The sequence below is a fragment of the Ursus americanus genome, chromosome 1 (assembly GCF_024610735.1).
Source record: "Ursus americanus isolate L20-20 chromosome 1, mUrsAme1.1.p, whole genome shotgun sequence".
Lineage (NCBI taxonomy): Eukaryota > Metazoa > Chordata > Mammalia > Carnivora > Ursidae > Ursus > Ursus americanus.
In genome coordinates, this window is record NC_142127.1 from 36,290,220 (window position 1) to 36,306,522 (window position 16,303).

General features: G+C 50.4%; 1 protein-coding gene across 4 annotated transcripts; it reads right to left on the reverse strand.

Moving 5' to 3' along the window:
- Window positions 1–5,002: 5,002 nt before the first annotated feature.
- NR4A2 (nuclear receptor subfamily 4 group A member 2) lies at window positions 5,003–13,436 on the reverse strand. Of its 4 annotated transcripts, none has more exons than XM_087860835.1 (8): window positions 13,087–13,436; window positions 11,209–11,332; window positions 9,854–10,719; window positions 8,939–9,068; window positions 8,429–8,517; window positions 7,277–7,479; window positions 6,714–6,892; window positions 5,003–6,566 (listed from the first exon to the last, which is right to left on the reverse strand). In XM_087860835.1, the coding sequence occupies exons 3-8, from the start codon at window positions 10,715–10,717 to the stop codon at window positions 6,310–6,312; spliced, it is 1,722 nt and encodes a 573-aa protein (XP_087716961.1). In that variant the 5' UTR covers window positions 10,718–10,719; window positions 11,209–11,332; window positions 13,087–13,436; the 3' UTR covers window positions 5,003–6,309. The 4 variants fall into 4 exon arrangements, with proteins under 4 accessions (XP_087716961.1, XP_087716964.1, XP_045637666.1 ...); XM_087860838.1 differs by having other exon boundaries at window positions 8,354–8,517; window positions 9,854–10,541; window positions 13,087–13,432; XM_045781710.2 differs by having other exon boundaries at window positions 8,354–8,517; window positions 13,091–13,431.
- Window positions 13,437–16,303: the final 2,867 nt, after the last annotated feature.

A 16,303-nucleotide genomic window follows, 5' to 3' on the forward strand; every position in this document is an offset into this window, starting at 1 on the left:
ACTACCCTCTACTTCCCGGGGGAGTCTCTAACAGGTACTTGGGCACTGTATCTGTTAATACAGGTGGCACGTGTCCTGGAAATCCTAGTTTCTCTAAACACGAGTTTCGATAGAAATATAAAGAAATGGGATCGAGAGAGATTAACTAGGGGAAGAAGAAACGCGGAGGAAAGCATAGAAGCCAGTCTCGCCAGGAATCCCTCCCGGTCCCTGGTCGGCACTCTGTCCAGTCCCGCTGAGCACGCCAAACAGAACTCGGCTTAAGCTAAGAAGAGGGCAGCCAGCCACCGGCAGTCGGTGTCTTCAAAGGGGGAAAGGAGCGCTCCAGGCGGCAGGCAGAGAGGCAGACTGGCTGCCCCAGGGCCCTCCGAGCGCGCCGCACTCCTGTGGCCACCTGACGAGTCGCTTCCTCCGCCTCCCCGGCCTAGGGCTCAGAACTCGGTTTGCGAGGAGATCGGAAAGCGGGGCCAGGATGCGCGCCAGCTCTCCTCGGAGCTTGGGAGTTGAGAGCAGACGTGCGGGGCACGCGTGTGGCACAGATGTGCGGGCCCCTCTTCGGCTCTTCCCGCCGTGTGGACGCGCCCTGGCGCCTCTGCCCCCACCCTTTTGTGTTCCCCCACAACTGGAATAAATGGTTCCCCCTGGGTAGTGTGGATGGATGCCGGGGAGACCCGCGGCTGACCACTGATGCGTGGGTGCAGGAAAAGCCGGGGGCGCGCTCAGACGCACGTGCTCGCGAACCTGGCCAAGCGGCGTCGGGAACCTGTTGCGGCCTCCGGCTCTGGGGGAACAGCTGGGAAAAAAAGAAAGGAGCATCTGGGGAGGTCAGGGCAGGAAAAGAAGGAAACAGATAGTTAACCCAGGCGAGTGTGTCCTAATTGTTCCCAGGCTCCCTTGGCAAGTCTTTGGCGCAACCTGCGGAGTCAAACTCTAAGTCTCCAAAACGCAGTGGGCAGCCAGGGCGCTTGCGTCTCCACATTCACCCTCGGCCGAACCACGAGCAGGCACGTCCTCTTCAGTAATCCTGGGGCCTCGAAATCAGACCACGCTACTAGGGGGCCTAGTGAGAAAGCGTGGAGAGGGGAGTAAGCGGCTGGAGCCTTGCTCTTCGGAGTCCTCCCAGCACTGTCGGTTGGGCCGGGAGCGCACCTGGCTGCTGAGAGCTAGAGGTACGGCTCTCCTCCTTACGCCCCCGGGGCAGGGTGGGACGCTGCGCTCCAGCGCTCCTGCTCACCCACTGCTCCAGGAGGCGCCCTCCGACCGAAGCGGGACTTGCCCTAAGGAAACGCAAGATTCAAGTGGGAGAAAAGTCTTTGCTGGCCCCAGCGGTCGTTTCCAGTCGTGCTCAGGAAATACACTAAGGGAAAATGGCTTTAAAGAACAGCCTCACTGCCCTAAATGGTTACGTGTGATATCCAAGTACGGATTTCTAGTAAAATTTAAAAGTAAAAATGAAAAGCGGATTTCTGTGTTTATTTTATTATTAAAATCGAATTACTAAAAAATGACGACCTTGTTTGGAATTCATATCTTTCTTTCCCCGTAAAGTCCTCCAATACGACTGAACGCCCCCCACCCCAGTATAGCTATACGAATCGTGATCGCTCCGGTTCGAGTTCCGTCACATGCACGGATCTAAGCAGAACCTCTGCCAAAGACTGTTGCACCGGTGCGCCCTTTTTAGTAGTTGCTGAGACCTCTGGGAAGGAACGATTGGCTGGGAATTGGCTGGGACGCCCCCCCCCACCCCATCCCTCCTCTGTGGGACTCTAAAATTGAGTAAGGTCCTGGCTCACGGGGTGCACAGGAATTGGATTGCTGAGAAATTCCCGGGTGCGCCCACGAAGCGACAGTTCCTGTTTCCGAATAGCGGTGACAGGTGGAGGGTGGGGGGAGCCTTAGGAAGATGCCTTAGAGAGAGATACTCCGTCCCAGACCTCTGTTCAAACAGCAAAATAATACTGAAGAAAGTTTTTAAATGCGCGGTACTAGACACCCTCTTTTCCCCCTCACGCGTTGATAGAACCTGTCTCCGTTTTTGAGGTGGCTGCAGGCACACGCGGCCTCCAGACCTGTCTCACCGAAAGAGGCGAGGCCGGCCTGGAAGACCCCCAGCCCTCGCTCTCCGCTGCCACCTCCGCGCTGCCGCGCCGCGGATAAAAAAGGAAACGGACGTGTGTGCGGAGTTCGCCGGGAGCTTGCGGCGCGAAGATGCGCAATACGCGCGATGCCTAGAAGTGCTCTGGTGTTGCCACCCTGTGTGGGGCCTGTCGGGATGGAAATGTATCCTGTCCTGGAAAACTCCGTGATCAAAATACTACCATGAAATACAACTTTTTCCTCGCAGACCTGTTCATATCTTGGAAGCATTCACTGCCGACTCCTAGGTTTAAAATATAATTAGATAATTGGGTATTCGTGTAGATTCACTGACACCGACAAAGCCAAGAAGTCTCAAGGCAAAGTGAAATTGAACCTTCAAGTGACATTCTTAAGTTGGCAAGAATATGTGTTTCTCCTGGTCGGGCCCCTTGCACGCTGAGAACCAGTGTCCCTTAAGACTTGTGATTGATATTTTTAGTGGAGCGGGCATCCAAACTCTCTAGGGACGGAGTCGTGCACCCAAAGGAAATACACATGATAAGGTCATTGGGTGCTGCTGTCACTGCAGGGTGCTATCACCTTCCTGGGTCAGGCATATCTCTTGACAGAACCAGAAATGCAAACTTGCCTCTCCTCTCACTTCTCTCTGTCTTTGTCTCTCTCCCTCTCTCTCTGTCTCTCTTCCCTTCCCCCCCCACCACACCCCCTAGCCAAAGATCCGAGCAAGGGTCGCCTGAACACCCAGAGAGACTGCGGAGGTCTCCTGGACGGCGGAGAAGCATAACCCACCAAGTAGCAGGCAGTAGCTATGCTCACCTGTGCTTTGAATTAAGGGCATCTCTTCATAAAGTCAGGGCGTTCTAAGCAACCACCCAAAGTGAGTCTAGACACCGTGAAGACTTAAAATTAGACCTTTCAGTGCTGAGAAGGGTATGGTCATATCCTCAGAACAATGATTATGTATTTTCCATAGCTGGAATGATACACGATAACTTAAGAGGACGTGGGAAGATGAGAGTGATATGAAGCCTTCATTATAAAGTTTTAATCTTTTTCTAAATAAGTCCCATGCAACGTCTGGATTTTGCAATGAAGCGTGTCTGTTGCTTTTCGTGGGCTTTACTCATAGAAAGACTAGGGCAGAATAAGTCCTCAACTGCGCGGATCTCGGAAGATTCAGGAGAGATGCTTGCGAGGTTCTTTGCTCATACAACCCGGCGCGCAGCCCGCAGTTGGAAATTGACTCGGTAACTGTGAAGCAGAAAAAGCACTGGCCACTTTGCAATTTAGAAGTTACAACTGAATGTATGAGGAGCCGGTGCAATCTGCACGCTGGCTTAGAAGAGTCCTCCCTCCCTCCTTCCACCCCAAATTCTCCGGAGGCGCGCACGACCTAACACCTCATTGGCCTCGGGTGATGCGCAGCCGCTTCCTTAAGGGAGAACCCTCAAAAGAGTTCGTTTCTGGGTTCAACTCTCGGGGATTCTGACTCGGAATGTAATTGTCTCGGGGCTGGAGGCACCTGGGAGATGAGCCCTGACGGCTCTGCAGACTCCCAGCATTTCTAAAGGGCTTTCTCTTTCTCTCTGCTTATTAGTGTGAGGCTTTGGTTGGACAGAAGTTGTGAAAATAAAAGGAAATGGCAAGCCCCATCTTTTCAAGAAAGCCAGGAAATTGGATATTTTGTTTATTATTTAATCCCTTTTGTGACCACCCACTTTTGCCCCTCAGAGTTACCTGCAGAGAAACGTATCTGGTTAAAATAACCTTAAATTATCACCGAACCTGCCTTCTCTCTTTTTCTCCCACAAGCAAAACCTGTCTTTAAAAAAAGGAGGGGGAAGGGAAGCAAAGTAAAAACAACAACCTAAGAACTCTCATGGCAATTGACTGGTAATTTCTACCTTTGCCTTTTAAAAAACGGTAACACTCTACATTTCCGTGCTCCGGAAGCCATCTGTAACTCACTAGGATCGGCGAAAAAGATGGTCCCCACCCATCTTGCGCTACGAATTCACCGCGGACCTGAAGCGAATCAGGCAGGACTTCGACTGCCCAAGGACCAGGACGTTGAGCAGAAGGAAGCTCAGACCTTAAGCTGGCATCTACACCGTTAGTTGCTTTCTTTGCTAAAAGTTGGTTCTGGGTGGAATCCTGGAGGCTATGGTATAACTTACTTGTACCAGACCCAGGATCTGACAAATGGCGATTTTATGATTTATCTGAAAAACTTTAAAGAAGGAGATATTATACTAAAAGTGCAAAGTGTACTTCATCACTATCCACTGAAGGAGGACAACAAAAAGTTGTAAGAAACTCCTCTACTGAGATCTGCTGTATGCCAAGACCACCGACCCAAGGCCCAAAGGACCCGAAATGCTTGGCCCTTCTTCCAAGACCCTTTGCAACAGTAATAAGTAGAGGAATTGGAAAAATCAGAGATGATGTACAACACACTTCAAATCCATATTAACTTCCTGAGTCTTAGAGAGACTCCCTAAACATTCTGCAAGACAAAAACTTGACAGGACTTCGAAACTTGCAAAAGTTCAAAAGCTATCTCGTCTCCTAAACTTCTCTTCTGAAAGATGCAATTACTAGCAAAATTAATGAAAGAGTTAAGATATTCTCAATTGATTCTGATAAATGCAAGTTGCCACACTCAAAAATTCTGGTTGAGGAAATATATTGTACTGAATCTTCTGGATAATTAGTTCAATTCCCCAGGTTCTTTTGCTGGAATAGATCTAAGCTGTCTGTTTGAAACTCAAATGTTGAATAAGTGACCTATCCTAAATCAATCTCCAACTCTATTGTATATTGCTGTTTAGTCATCATTTTTTCCTGATCCAGAAAGAAGACAAAATTCTGTTCATTTACATAGTTTATTGTTGTAAACATTAAAATTGTCTTTCTCAAAGAAAGAATTTATCAGAAAAAAAAAATCAGCGTCTCTAACTGTCATACACCATAGAAAAAAAGGCAGTGACTCATATCATGTGCCATACTGGAAATATACAAAGAAAAATACTACAGGATATGGCAATATTAAAATTCTTACTCAAACATAAAATAATATATTAACTGACAATTTTAGACATTAAAAAAAAAACAAAAAAAAATTCAAAGTGCTCAGTAATTTCCAGGGAGTTATGTATATTATAAGCACTCTGGAAACAGTCAAAAGCTGCTGCATGCAAGTTTTGTTTAGCTTTAGACAACAAAATAATCAAGATATAAACTTTCTTTTATCAACATCAACGGTACATACAACACTTACAAACAAGGAATGTTGGACGGTGTTACAAACACTATGTGTCCCTTTTGCCAGGATTTTCGGATGTGTAATACTTGTGCCCACCTATTTTACAATTGAGAAAATGTTTAAGCTCAGATAACTACCAATCTTTATAAAATCTAACAGACTACATAGTGTCTGAAATACTATTTATATAATATAGACATTACTGAAATAGCAAGTGCCTATAACATTTTCAACCTAGAATCAACATGCTTGTCCCTTTTTTGTGTAGTTCTTTTTTTCTTTTTTCTTTTTTTTGCAAACACACTTATCTTTTAGAATTTGTAATATGTATTCATAAATAGGCACAAAATAATTTAAAAAGCCAAACTGCATTGGGTAAATTTACAAGCCTTTCCCTTCTTCAACTCATGCCACCCACGCAACATTTAGTTTTACTATATATTACAGCTTTCTTTACAGCAGAAAACTTTGAAGTCTTTTAAAGGGCAATACTTGTGGGTCCCCTTACAATGTGTGAGTGAGTGTGAGTGTGAGTGTGTGTGTGTGTATTACATTTGTCTTAACTGCGACAACCAAACATGGCCAAACATTTCCCATCATACATTAGGAATCTTTCTTCTGAACAATAAACTGATTTTTAAACTGATAATAAAAAGTTTATACCACTGTATTGTGTGTAGTCCGTGTTCTAAATCCAGGATGCCCCGGAGCCAAAATGCCCTTTCAGGTTCTGCCTGCAGGTTAGGAAATAGCAACAGTTTTTGTTGTTTTGTTTTGTTTTTGTTTTTTTCTTTAGGGATCAAGGGACTGGGGTTTTATGGAGGGGGTAGGGGCCAACTAGAGCTGTGGCAGCTCCTGGGGATATCTCTGCCTTGTGACTTGCCCCCTCTGGATAGTTTCAGGTTTCTTTCCAGTTCCTTTGAAGTGCATGGGAGGAGGTCTTAGAAAGGTAAAGTGTCCAGGAAAAGTTTGTCAATTATTGCTGGCGGTGGTACCAAGTCTTCTAGTTTCAGGTAGAAAATACGCTGTAGCCCCTGTGTGCAAAGAGTACGGAGTTCTGGGAGCTTCCCCAACAGTTTGGACAAATAGTTGGGGCGGTTCAACCCCCCATTATTGAAAGTCACATGGTCTTTGAGACAATTTACAATCTTGTTTTGCAGTTCTTCCACTCTCTTGGGTTCCTTGAGCCCGTGTCTCTCTGCAGAAAACACAATCAGAAACAAAAGAGGAACACACAAAGCAAGTTAGCTAGCTGGCAGGAGCAGGGAGGATCAGTGGAAAGGGAAAACCGGGACAAATCCTGCTGGGCAGTTTTGGAGATGTGCCCTGAACTTGAGGTACTGACCTGTGACCATAGCCAGGGCAGCAATGCAGGAGAAGGCAGAAATGTCGATGTTCATATTCTGCAAGTTGGAGGAGAATTCAACAATGGAATCAATCCATTCCCCAAAGCCACGAACGCATTGCAACCTGTGCAAGACCACCCCATTGCAAAAGATGAGTTTACCCTCCACTGGGTTGGACCTGCAATTAATACCAAAGAGAGAGAGGGGAGAAAAAGAGAGAGAGAAAAGCTAAACAACTAATTACTTGAAGAGCAATAAATGAGGGATTTAAGAGGTACCTAATTACGGAAGAGTTAATAAAATGTAGACCAGTAGACCTTGAAAGGGTTTAATTTCATAACAATCAAGAACGCCCCCTATCCCACTTCCATTCCATTCATCCAAGGCTCACTCCTTCCCTTCTCTTCCTTTGTCTACTATCTTTTCCTTCTTCTTTCCCTCTTCCATTTTCCTCATCTGTCCTTTTCTCTTTCCCCCTTTTATTTCCCTTTTCCTCTTTCTTTCCCTTCTTGATTACTCTCTTCCTCCTTTCCCAGCCTCCCTGGATTGCCTCCTCCATTACCTGTACGCTAATCGAAGCACAAACAGTTCTAAAAAAGCTGATTCAAAAAGCAGGTCTTGGTCGGCTTTGGGCAGGTCAGCGAAGCCTGGGATCTTCTCAGCCCAGCCCCTGATGATCTCCATGGAGCCAGTCAGGAGATCATAGAACTGCTGGATATGCTGGGTGTCATCTCCACTCATCTGATAGTCAGGGTTCGCCTGGAACTGGAATTTCATTTTAAAAAGCACTTAATGAGGTTCTCTAAAATATATAACCCGTGAAATTGCTAACCCCGCTTCTAGTAGGGGAGCCAGGTTTTTATAACAATTAAACCTCTCTCTGACCAGTAAGGAAATTAGATGTTCCGGGGCAATTAATTCAATTAGGGATGGTGCTATGAGGTCGCCGCTTTAAATATGTAAATTACCATTTCCATACAGACTAAATACAGTGCCATCCAGCTCTGAGAAACGTTCACTCTTATCTCCACAAAACAATTGACACGTTAGTATTCATGCCAGTCCCAGAGTGGGTCTCGAGCAGAGACGCCCTTTGCAAATCTTAATAAAATTGCAGTGGCTTCTCGGTTTGCCCAACATACTTCCTCCAATTAAAGTCCACACATTTCTTACAGCTGGGGTAAAAAAGGAATCCGACCACTTGATTCCCCACCCTATTGCCATTCCTTGTACCTTTCTCTTTCCCTTTCCCGACCCCCAAGCAGGCGTCCCCCACCCTCACAGTGCCATAGAGGATGAGGATTAAAGCATCTGTATGGAACATTGGGGATAAAATCCAAGTGGGGGGCATTTTGCACAGCCTCTGTTTTGGGCATTAGTGTGCGAGTGTATGTATGTATGATGGCAGTGAGAAGGAGGGCTCCTAGAGATGTGATCACTGTGGCCTTCTTTTCTCTGTCTGTCCTCTTGTCTACAGCCCCAGCAACATGGTTTGTTTGTCGCTCTGTCTGTCTCCTGTGGCTCTGCTCAGAGCTGTAAAGCCACAGCCTTGCTTGAATCTGGGGGTTAGTGGTGGGTGTGGGAAGGGGTCCTGCCCATCTGTCTGTTTGTCCACATGCTACCCCCGCCAGCTTCTTACCCTGGAATAGTCCAGGCTGGTCATAGCCGGGTTGGAGTCGACATGGGCCCTGACGAGGGCACTGATCAGACTCACCGGGGGCGAGGGGGGAGAGGGCTCCTGTGGGCTCTTCGGTTTCGAGGGCAAACGACCTCTCCGGCCTTTTAAACTGTCCGTGCGAACCACTGCAAAGGAATAAATGGGTTAGCGTCGCTCCCCCTAGCGGGACCCAGCTGCCGCCTGGGCCCCTCCCGGGGGGGGGGGGGGGCGGGGAAGGCCGCAGCCACAGGGCGCCGGCCGGGCTGCGCAAGGTCCCACTGCTTGTAAAGCCTTCACTGACGAGAAGCATTAAAAAAAAAAAAAAAAAAAAAGTGGGGTTGTTTTATGTCTTCTTCCAAATGGGTCATATAGTTGAAGGCGAGAAGGGCCTGGCTGATTTCTCCAGGGCAGGATGGGCAAGCCAGGCAGCTGCGGGGTCAGCGAGGCCGGACGTGGATGGGGTGGGGAGGGGGGGCACGGCGCTGGGAAGTGGAAAATGGGACTGGGATAGGAGCGGCAGTTTCCCGCGGGCGCAGACGGGGGAGTGGGCTGCTTGTCCCGACCTACCTTCTTTGACCATCCCAACAGCCAGGCACTTCTGAAATCGGCAGTACTGACAGCGATTCCGGCGCCGCTTGTCCACTGGGCAGTTTTTATTTGCTAAACACACGTATTTTGCGTTTTTTTGTACCGTGCGCTGCAAAAGGAGACAATATAGACAGATTTTTTTTTCTTTTGAAAATCCAGCAACCCAGGAAATCCAGGAACAATTTCTGAACGGCTGGGATCTACACTCCTCCCCACAAACAAACACATACACACAACTCCTTTTTATTTTTTTTCCCCCTTTTCTTTTCTTTCTCTTTCTTTTCGTTTTCCTCCCCCAGGGCATTTAACAGGAGAAAATTGATAGCGTTAACATTTGAGCTAACCTTGCTGCTCCTTGCTGTGTTTTATATGCCAAGAGAAGGAGAAGGAGACGCTCAGTAAATACAAATCCGTGGGCATTCATATTATTTACATTCCTTGGAGACCTTCTCTATTTAAAATGATAAGATTATTCAATCAGGATGGCGAAATAAAGAGATCACTTAATTTGACCATAGGGAATTCTGTTCCACTTGGTTAGCTCAGACACGGTTCTCTGTCCTAACCAATTTCAATCTGAACAGAGAAGACAGCTCCTAGCACATGCAAATGACCCTCTTCCAACTCAGGCTCCTGCAACTTCGGGCTGGGGCCTGCCGGGGTTGGCTGCGTGCGGGGGGATGCGACCCCAGGTCTCCCGGTCTAGCTACTTCCCTTTCTCAAGCACTCAGAGGCCTCCGCCACAGGCCGCGGGCGGCCGCAGGGCAGCCTCCGCGGACCCCGGGAAATGGACGAACTAGGACTGGGCTGCCTGCACCAAGGCGGAGCGCGCACTCTGAGGCTCCCGGCTCTAGGGGGCCCCTACCTGCCTCCTCGGTGCCGGTCCTCGCTCACCTTAAAGAAACCTTTGCAGCCCTCACAGGTGCGCACGCCATAGTGTTGGCAGGCCGCGTTGTCGCCGCACACGGCGCACAGCCCCTCGTTGGAGGGGGAGCCCCGCGACGGCGGCGAGGGCACCTGCGTGTCCAGCAGCTGCGACGCGTGGCCGATCTGCAGGCCTGGGAAGCCCATGGACGCGGGCTTTCGGATGGGGTTGGGCACAGCGAAGGTCTGCCCGTCCACCACGTGGTGGCTGCCCGCCTGCTCCGGGTTCATAGGAACGTGCAGGGGCCCGTCGAAGCGCATCTGGCAGCTAGACACGGGGGTGCCGGGAGGCGATTGCTTAAATGAGAAGAGGGAGAGGCGAGAGACGGGCGTTTTCCTCTGCTCGATCATGTGCGTGGTGGCCACGTAGTTCTGATGGAAGTTGTGGAGAGAGCCTGGGTCGTCCCACATGGGGCTGTGCTGCACTTGGAAGCCCGGGGTGGTGGGCGTCGGGGGCGAGGAGGGCTTGTAGTAAACCGACCCGGAGTGCGGCATCATCTCCTCGGACTGGGGGGGCAGGTGGCTGTGTTGCTGGTAGTTGTGCATCTGAATGTCTTCTACCTTAATGGAGGACTGCTGTCCGGACAGGGGCATTTGGTACAAGCAAGGTGGCTTGACGTCGTAGCCTGTGCTGTAGTTGTCCATAAAGGTACTGAAGCTGGGGAGAGAAGTGGTGGCAGTGATTTCAGTGTTGGTGAGGTCCATGCTAAACTTGACAAACTCTGGAGTTAAGAAATCGGAGCTGTATTCTCCCGAAGAGTGGTAACTGTAGCTCTGAGAAGCGGGGCTGGCTCCTTGAGGCGAGGACCCATACTGCGCCTGAACACAAGGCATGGCTGGAAATGAAACAGGGTAATATACACTCAGCCTGGTCAACTGAACACTTTCTCCCGGGCTCGGGTACACCTGGAGCTACACCGGCAGCCCGCGGCGGTCAGAAAGCATGTAGGGACGCGAGAGGAAGGGCGGAGAGCGCGAATGCTGCGGGGTCAAACAGTGCAGGGCATGGAACGGTTGGGCCAAGGAAGACCCAGAGCTAGAAAGCTTTTGAGGGTCTCTATTCCCGGATATTTCAAACGCCTCCCCCTTCACCCCCTCACACAGATAGTCCCGCTCATATGAGCCTTTCCTCTGAAGCTCGGGTTCAGCAAGCTCATTCTAGAAATGAGGTTGAATGGCACAATGAGAATGTTGTTCCCGATGATGATGATGATGGGCTGGGAAAACCTTAAGTTACAGAGTTTGCTGGGGAAGATTGTATTGCCCTGTTTCTTGATGTTCAGGGAACTCGGAGGAGGGAAAGAAAGAAATGAAGTTGCACTAACCTTCAGCCGAATTACAGGCGTTTTCGAGGAAATTAAAGGTGGACAGTGTCGTAATTCAACGAAGGACAAAGTTTCCAAGATTTTTAGAAAAGCAATGGGGAGTCCAGCCTGTTGGATCTCCTCCCTGAAATACAGACACAGGAAGCTTCAGAGTGACTTTCCCGACAGATTCAGTTGGGCGTCTGCAGGGTCACCAGGCAAGCCCTTCTATGCCCTCCTTGATTGTTTCATTGGAAATTAGTGCGTAGCCTTTACCAAAATTAGCAGTTAAAATGAATGTGTAAAGGAGATGACTGTAAACAACACAAAATGCCACCCATTGCACTGTGTAAATCCGTGCAGAGAGAAGGTTCTGATGGAGCAAAGGTACTTCATGTTTATTATTTAATACTTATTTAATACTTATGATGTAATGAATTGGACCCTAAGATGTGGGGGTGGGGGTGGGAGTAGAGGTGGGGGTGGGAGGGTAGTGTCGTTTCCATTTTAGTTTCATTCAGACCTAAATAAGAAGAAATTAGAGTTTAATAAAATATAGCATTGGAACCTTCTCCTGAATTTTTCTGTGGCGAAACTAGCTTTTCTTTCAGGAGGGGTAAAGAAAGTAGAAGTCAAAAATAAAATAAAAAATAATCTCTCCCTCCACACCTATGCGTTACAGAATGCTAGCAAGGCCTGGGCAGCCCTGAAGGCAATCTGAATGGAAGCATCTGGACTCCCTAAGTGTTTTTTTTGACAGAACACTGGGATTGAGGATACAGGTGAAAGTCATTCACTTCTCCAGGAAACTTGTCTTTCCACATCTTTAATGGCCAAGGGGTAGGAAGTGGAGACCCTACTTTTTCCAGGAGCATCTTAGGTCAATTGCAGAGGGAGGGAAACACTGCTTATCTGGTATTGGCACTACGGTTAGAAGCGCTTCCCAACATAGAAGCCAAACACCTTGCCTATACAGCCTTCCACAATCTGCCTACTTGCCGGCAGAATGAGGCATTCTTGGGTCCTAGTAATTTTCGGATGTTGCCACTTGGAAGGCATTCTAGAGCATAGGCATTCTTATTACTAATGAAAAAGAAAGCCAAACATCCACTCCTTCTGTTCTCCTCCCCCCTCCCCCATTATCTTGCTTCCTGGGGAGGAAGGTTAATCAGAAAAAACTAAAGAAAGGAGACCAATGACACCGACAGCCTTTGAGAGCTATATGCCCATATTGAATATTAACCTCCTGGTAACTTAGAGCTCCATAACCCTACTCTTTACTCTCTTCTCTGTCTCTCTGTCTCTCTCTCTCCCTCTCTGACGTATTCACATACACAAGCACAGCATGTGTCAAAACCAGAAATTTCAGGCAACTTAGTAATAGGACACTCTACCAACACCAACACCACCCCTTATTCAATAATACCCGGGAAACACTGGCACACAGGCCAGCCGCGGTGACACAGTTCCCAAGCAACACATAAACTGAAGAACTTTCTCCCTGTCACTTTGTGGGTAGCGTCCAGGCCCCTCGTATATACAGGACTTGGGAGTCTAGTTGTCCAATGGTCACAATCGATTCCACTCTAAGAGCAAACTTTGGGCACATATCCCCCGGGCAAGTCCACAGCTCCCCAAACTATGCAAGTCTCCCATCCACGTCCACCAATGAGGAGCCTGGAAGCCTGCGGGGAGCCAACTCCCCCCTAGTGCCAAAGCTGGAGTTCGGACAAATGACCGCCGCAGCCGCGCGCACCTATTCCCCATCCTCCGGCCCCACTCGCACTCCGACCCTCTGGTGCCCACTTCGATAAAACCTGTACCACACATGTGGAAAGAAGAAACGTGCAAAAGAAGAAAGAAGGATAAAGGAACTCAAGCTGCACGGGCTGTACCTACTCACTTAGGAGTTCTCCGCGTCTCTCTTCATTCATTCAACTCAGCCGAAGTGTAGTTCCCTCTGGGAGTCCGGTAGCAGGGTCTGGGAGGGGTGGGCGAAAGGGGCGAAGGTAACCAAGTCGCCAGGAGCGGGGAGGGAGCAGGAGAAGGCGGCCGGCTGGGCAGGAGAGCAGGACCGCGGAGCCTAGCGCGAGCCGCCGGGCGGACTGGCCCTGGCCGCCAATGTGCCTTTGTTTATGTGGCTCGCGCTGCCGCTGCCAACATGCACCTAAAGTCTCCGCGCGTCAGCGCGCGTCAGCGGCCAGCCGCCCAATCGCCGCGCCGCCGCGCTCCCCGGACTCCTGGCCGGCTCTCGCTTTGGTATATTTCCGACCTGACGTCACGAGCAGGGCCGATTTTAAGGTGGGAACCGTTCTGGGTTCACCTTGGTCGCCAGCCTGGGTTTTTTTTTTTTCTTTCTTTCTTTCTTTTTCTTTCTTTCTTTTTTTTTTTTCCGAAAGAGGTGTGACCTATCCACTCAGGTCCGCGCAGCCCACAGCACCGCGACATCTCACCTCGCCTTCTCCTAACCCCCCGGGCCACCACTGCCGCCCGGCCGCTCACATGTGGGGGAGGGTGCAACAAAAGCCCCGGCGGAAGGGAACGCTGGCATGGGCCAGGTAGCCAGCACCTGGACTAGTGAGGAATGGGGTGTACCTGGCAGTGTCCTAACCTCATCCACTCACGATTGTCACCCCCATTAGCGGAAGCACGGACAGATGTCCCATGACCCGAGAAGCTCAAAGGGCTCAGGCAATTAGGGTGGGATTTCCCTAGCTCGATGCATATCCTTTTCTCCCTTTTCCTGTCCATGGCCTCCTCCTTTGGCGTTAGCATTCTCTCTCTCTGTTTCCTCTTCCCCCTCCCTCACACATACACACACACTGTCCAAAGTGGAAGGGACTGGGTAGGGCCTATTCTCTATGTTCTCTTCTTCCCTTGCAGTACCCACGTGTAAGGGAGGACGTGGTGCGTGGAAAGGGGAAGAGAGGGGGACAAGTGGACTGTGACCCAGCCTTTTAGGGATCCCGAAAGTCAGAGTGAGACGTCGCCCACTTTCCCTTCCCAGACAATACAGTCGAGCAGCGGGCAACAGGTGCGCCTTCAGCAGAAAGGTGCTCTAACCTCACCTTTGGCCAACTCTAAGACTTTCGACACTCCTCAGTGCCCACCAACTAGTACCCTAACACGAGTTGTAGATAAATAAATCAACCCTCCTCCGAAGCACAAGGGCTCTCGAAGCCTCAGTCTCAGAGCCAAGAGGGAAAGACAAAACATGGGGAGAGGGCGGGGTGGGGTATCTCCTCGAGCGTGAACTTGTGCGCCCAGCCCTTCCAGGAGAGGGACCCGGCGCACTGTGGTAGCTCGCCGCACCCCCGCGGCCGCCCCAGTCGCCGCCGACTCCACTTGGCTAGCCAGTCCACCCGCCAGGCTGAGGGCGCGAAGCGCTTTCTAGCAAAGGAGACGCCGCTTCTCCTGAGAGCGAGCCCCCTTCGCTTTCCTCGGGCCAGAGCAGGGCGGGCCTCTCAGGGCTTCTCCCAGGGGGATGGAAGAGGCTGGGACGAGAGGAGGGAGGGTTCCGAGGCGTCCCCCTCTCTGGCAGCGAAGAGTTCCAACCGCCCCACCTCCCTCGGCGTGGCTCGCTTCCAAGGCTGCGGGAGCCCCTTGGCGACTTCCCCCGCCCCCAATCCGGGTGATCCCTGGATGGGCCAAAAGCGCCGCGGAACTACCCGCGTTCTGGAGCCGCTCAGCTCTAATTTGCACCCCAGCCTTTGCTCGCTCCCTAGCGGCTGGAGAGACGTAGCTATCAGGTGTCCTGCGGCTGCCCCGGGAAGCCGCGGGCTCCTCTGCGCCGCAGCCTCTGGAAAACCTGCGTGACCACCTTAAGTTTCCCCCAGATGTTGCGACTGCCGTTGCTCCCGCCGCCGCCTCTGCGGCTCAGCGGTGCCCCAGCGGGCCGGAGTACAAATAAAACCAGGAAGTGTGTGTGAGTGTGTGTATGTGTGTGCATGGGGGGGGCTGTTGTGGCGAGTGAGGATGTGTGAGCAGGGGGAAGAGGGGAGGAGGGCGAAGAATAGCCTATTAGCATGAGCTCGGTAGCGTCAGCGCCCCGTGGGCAGGAGCGATTCCACGCGAACGAAAGGGAAAAAGTGAGAGTTTGGAGAGCAGGGGAGAAGGAAAGGGGTGGGGGTGGCGGTGACGCAGGGGCGCAGGCATTGACGCACCCGCGGGGCTGGGCCCAAAATAGCAGCGGCTGTAGCTCGGTGGCGCCCTCCCGGGTTCCCTTCCCCATCCGCGAGGGACCGGGGCGCTGCCAGGAGGAGCTTTCCTTGATCCCAACGGTGGGCCAGGCTCCCGGCAGCTATTTTCAGGCAGTCGGAAACTCAAGCGCAGCCACGCTGGGGTGGCGGTTATTATTTTTTAATATACTCCTCGGAAAGCGGGGGCCAGGAGAACTTGAAGGTTGTAACTATCACCCTCCGCACACAAATACGCACATCTAAGTAGACACATTCCCTGCACAAGTTCCTCCTCCCTTATGGCCCTTACAAACACTTGGCTTTAGCCTGGGTTGAGTCTGCGGACACCTCGAGAATTCTCTCTCTGAGAGTGGAAAGTTTCTGGAGTACTTCAAGTGAGTTCTGAAGAAGACAAACATTGTAGTGTGGTGCGTTATTCTACAACAGCAACCTGTGGAGTGGGGCTTAACAGAGCCCTTGCCCAAGTCTTAATGCACCCAAGATTGGGAGACAGTTTTGACAGTAGCTATTATAATTATTAGCAACTGGAAATGGAGGGATTAGATAGAACATGAAAAAGAGAGAAAAGGTGACTTTCCCCCTTGTATCCTACAATTTGTATGAGTTCTCTCTCTTCAAATTCCTATTCTAGTTCCTGGAAAGTGTTACTTCTTAGGAAGACACACTAGGTGCAAGACTGATAAACTCATTTAAACCAATTACTGGATAAGCTACTTCCTGGGTTAGCATTTTGGGGAGGGCTTAGATGTGCTCGGGGTGGGAAGGATGCAACACGGGGATCGGAAAGTGTAAAAAAAGGACCCTGCTCAGAACTCCAGACCCCTGTGTCCCCCACCAGATTGTGATGGAACGAAGTCTCAGTAGAACTGCCAATGTCTGTAATTGACTGATGCTGTCAGTAGGGGGCCTGACTCCAC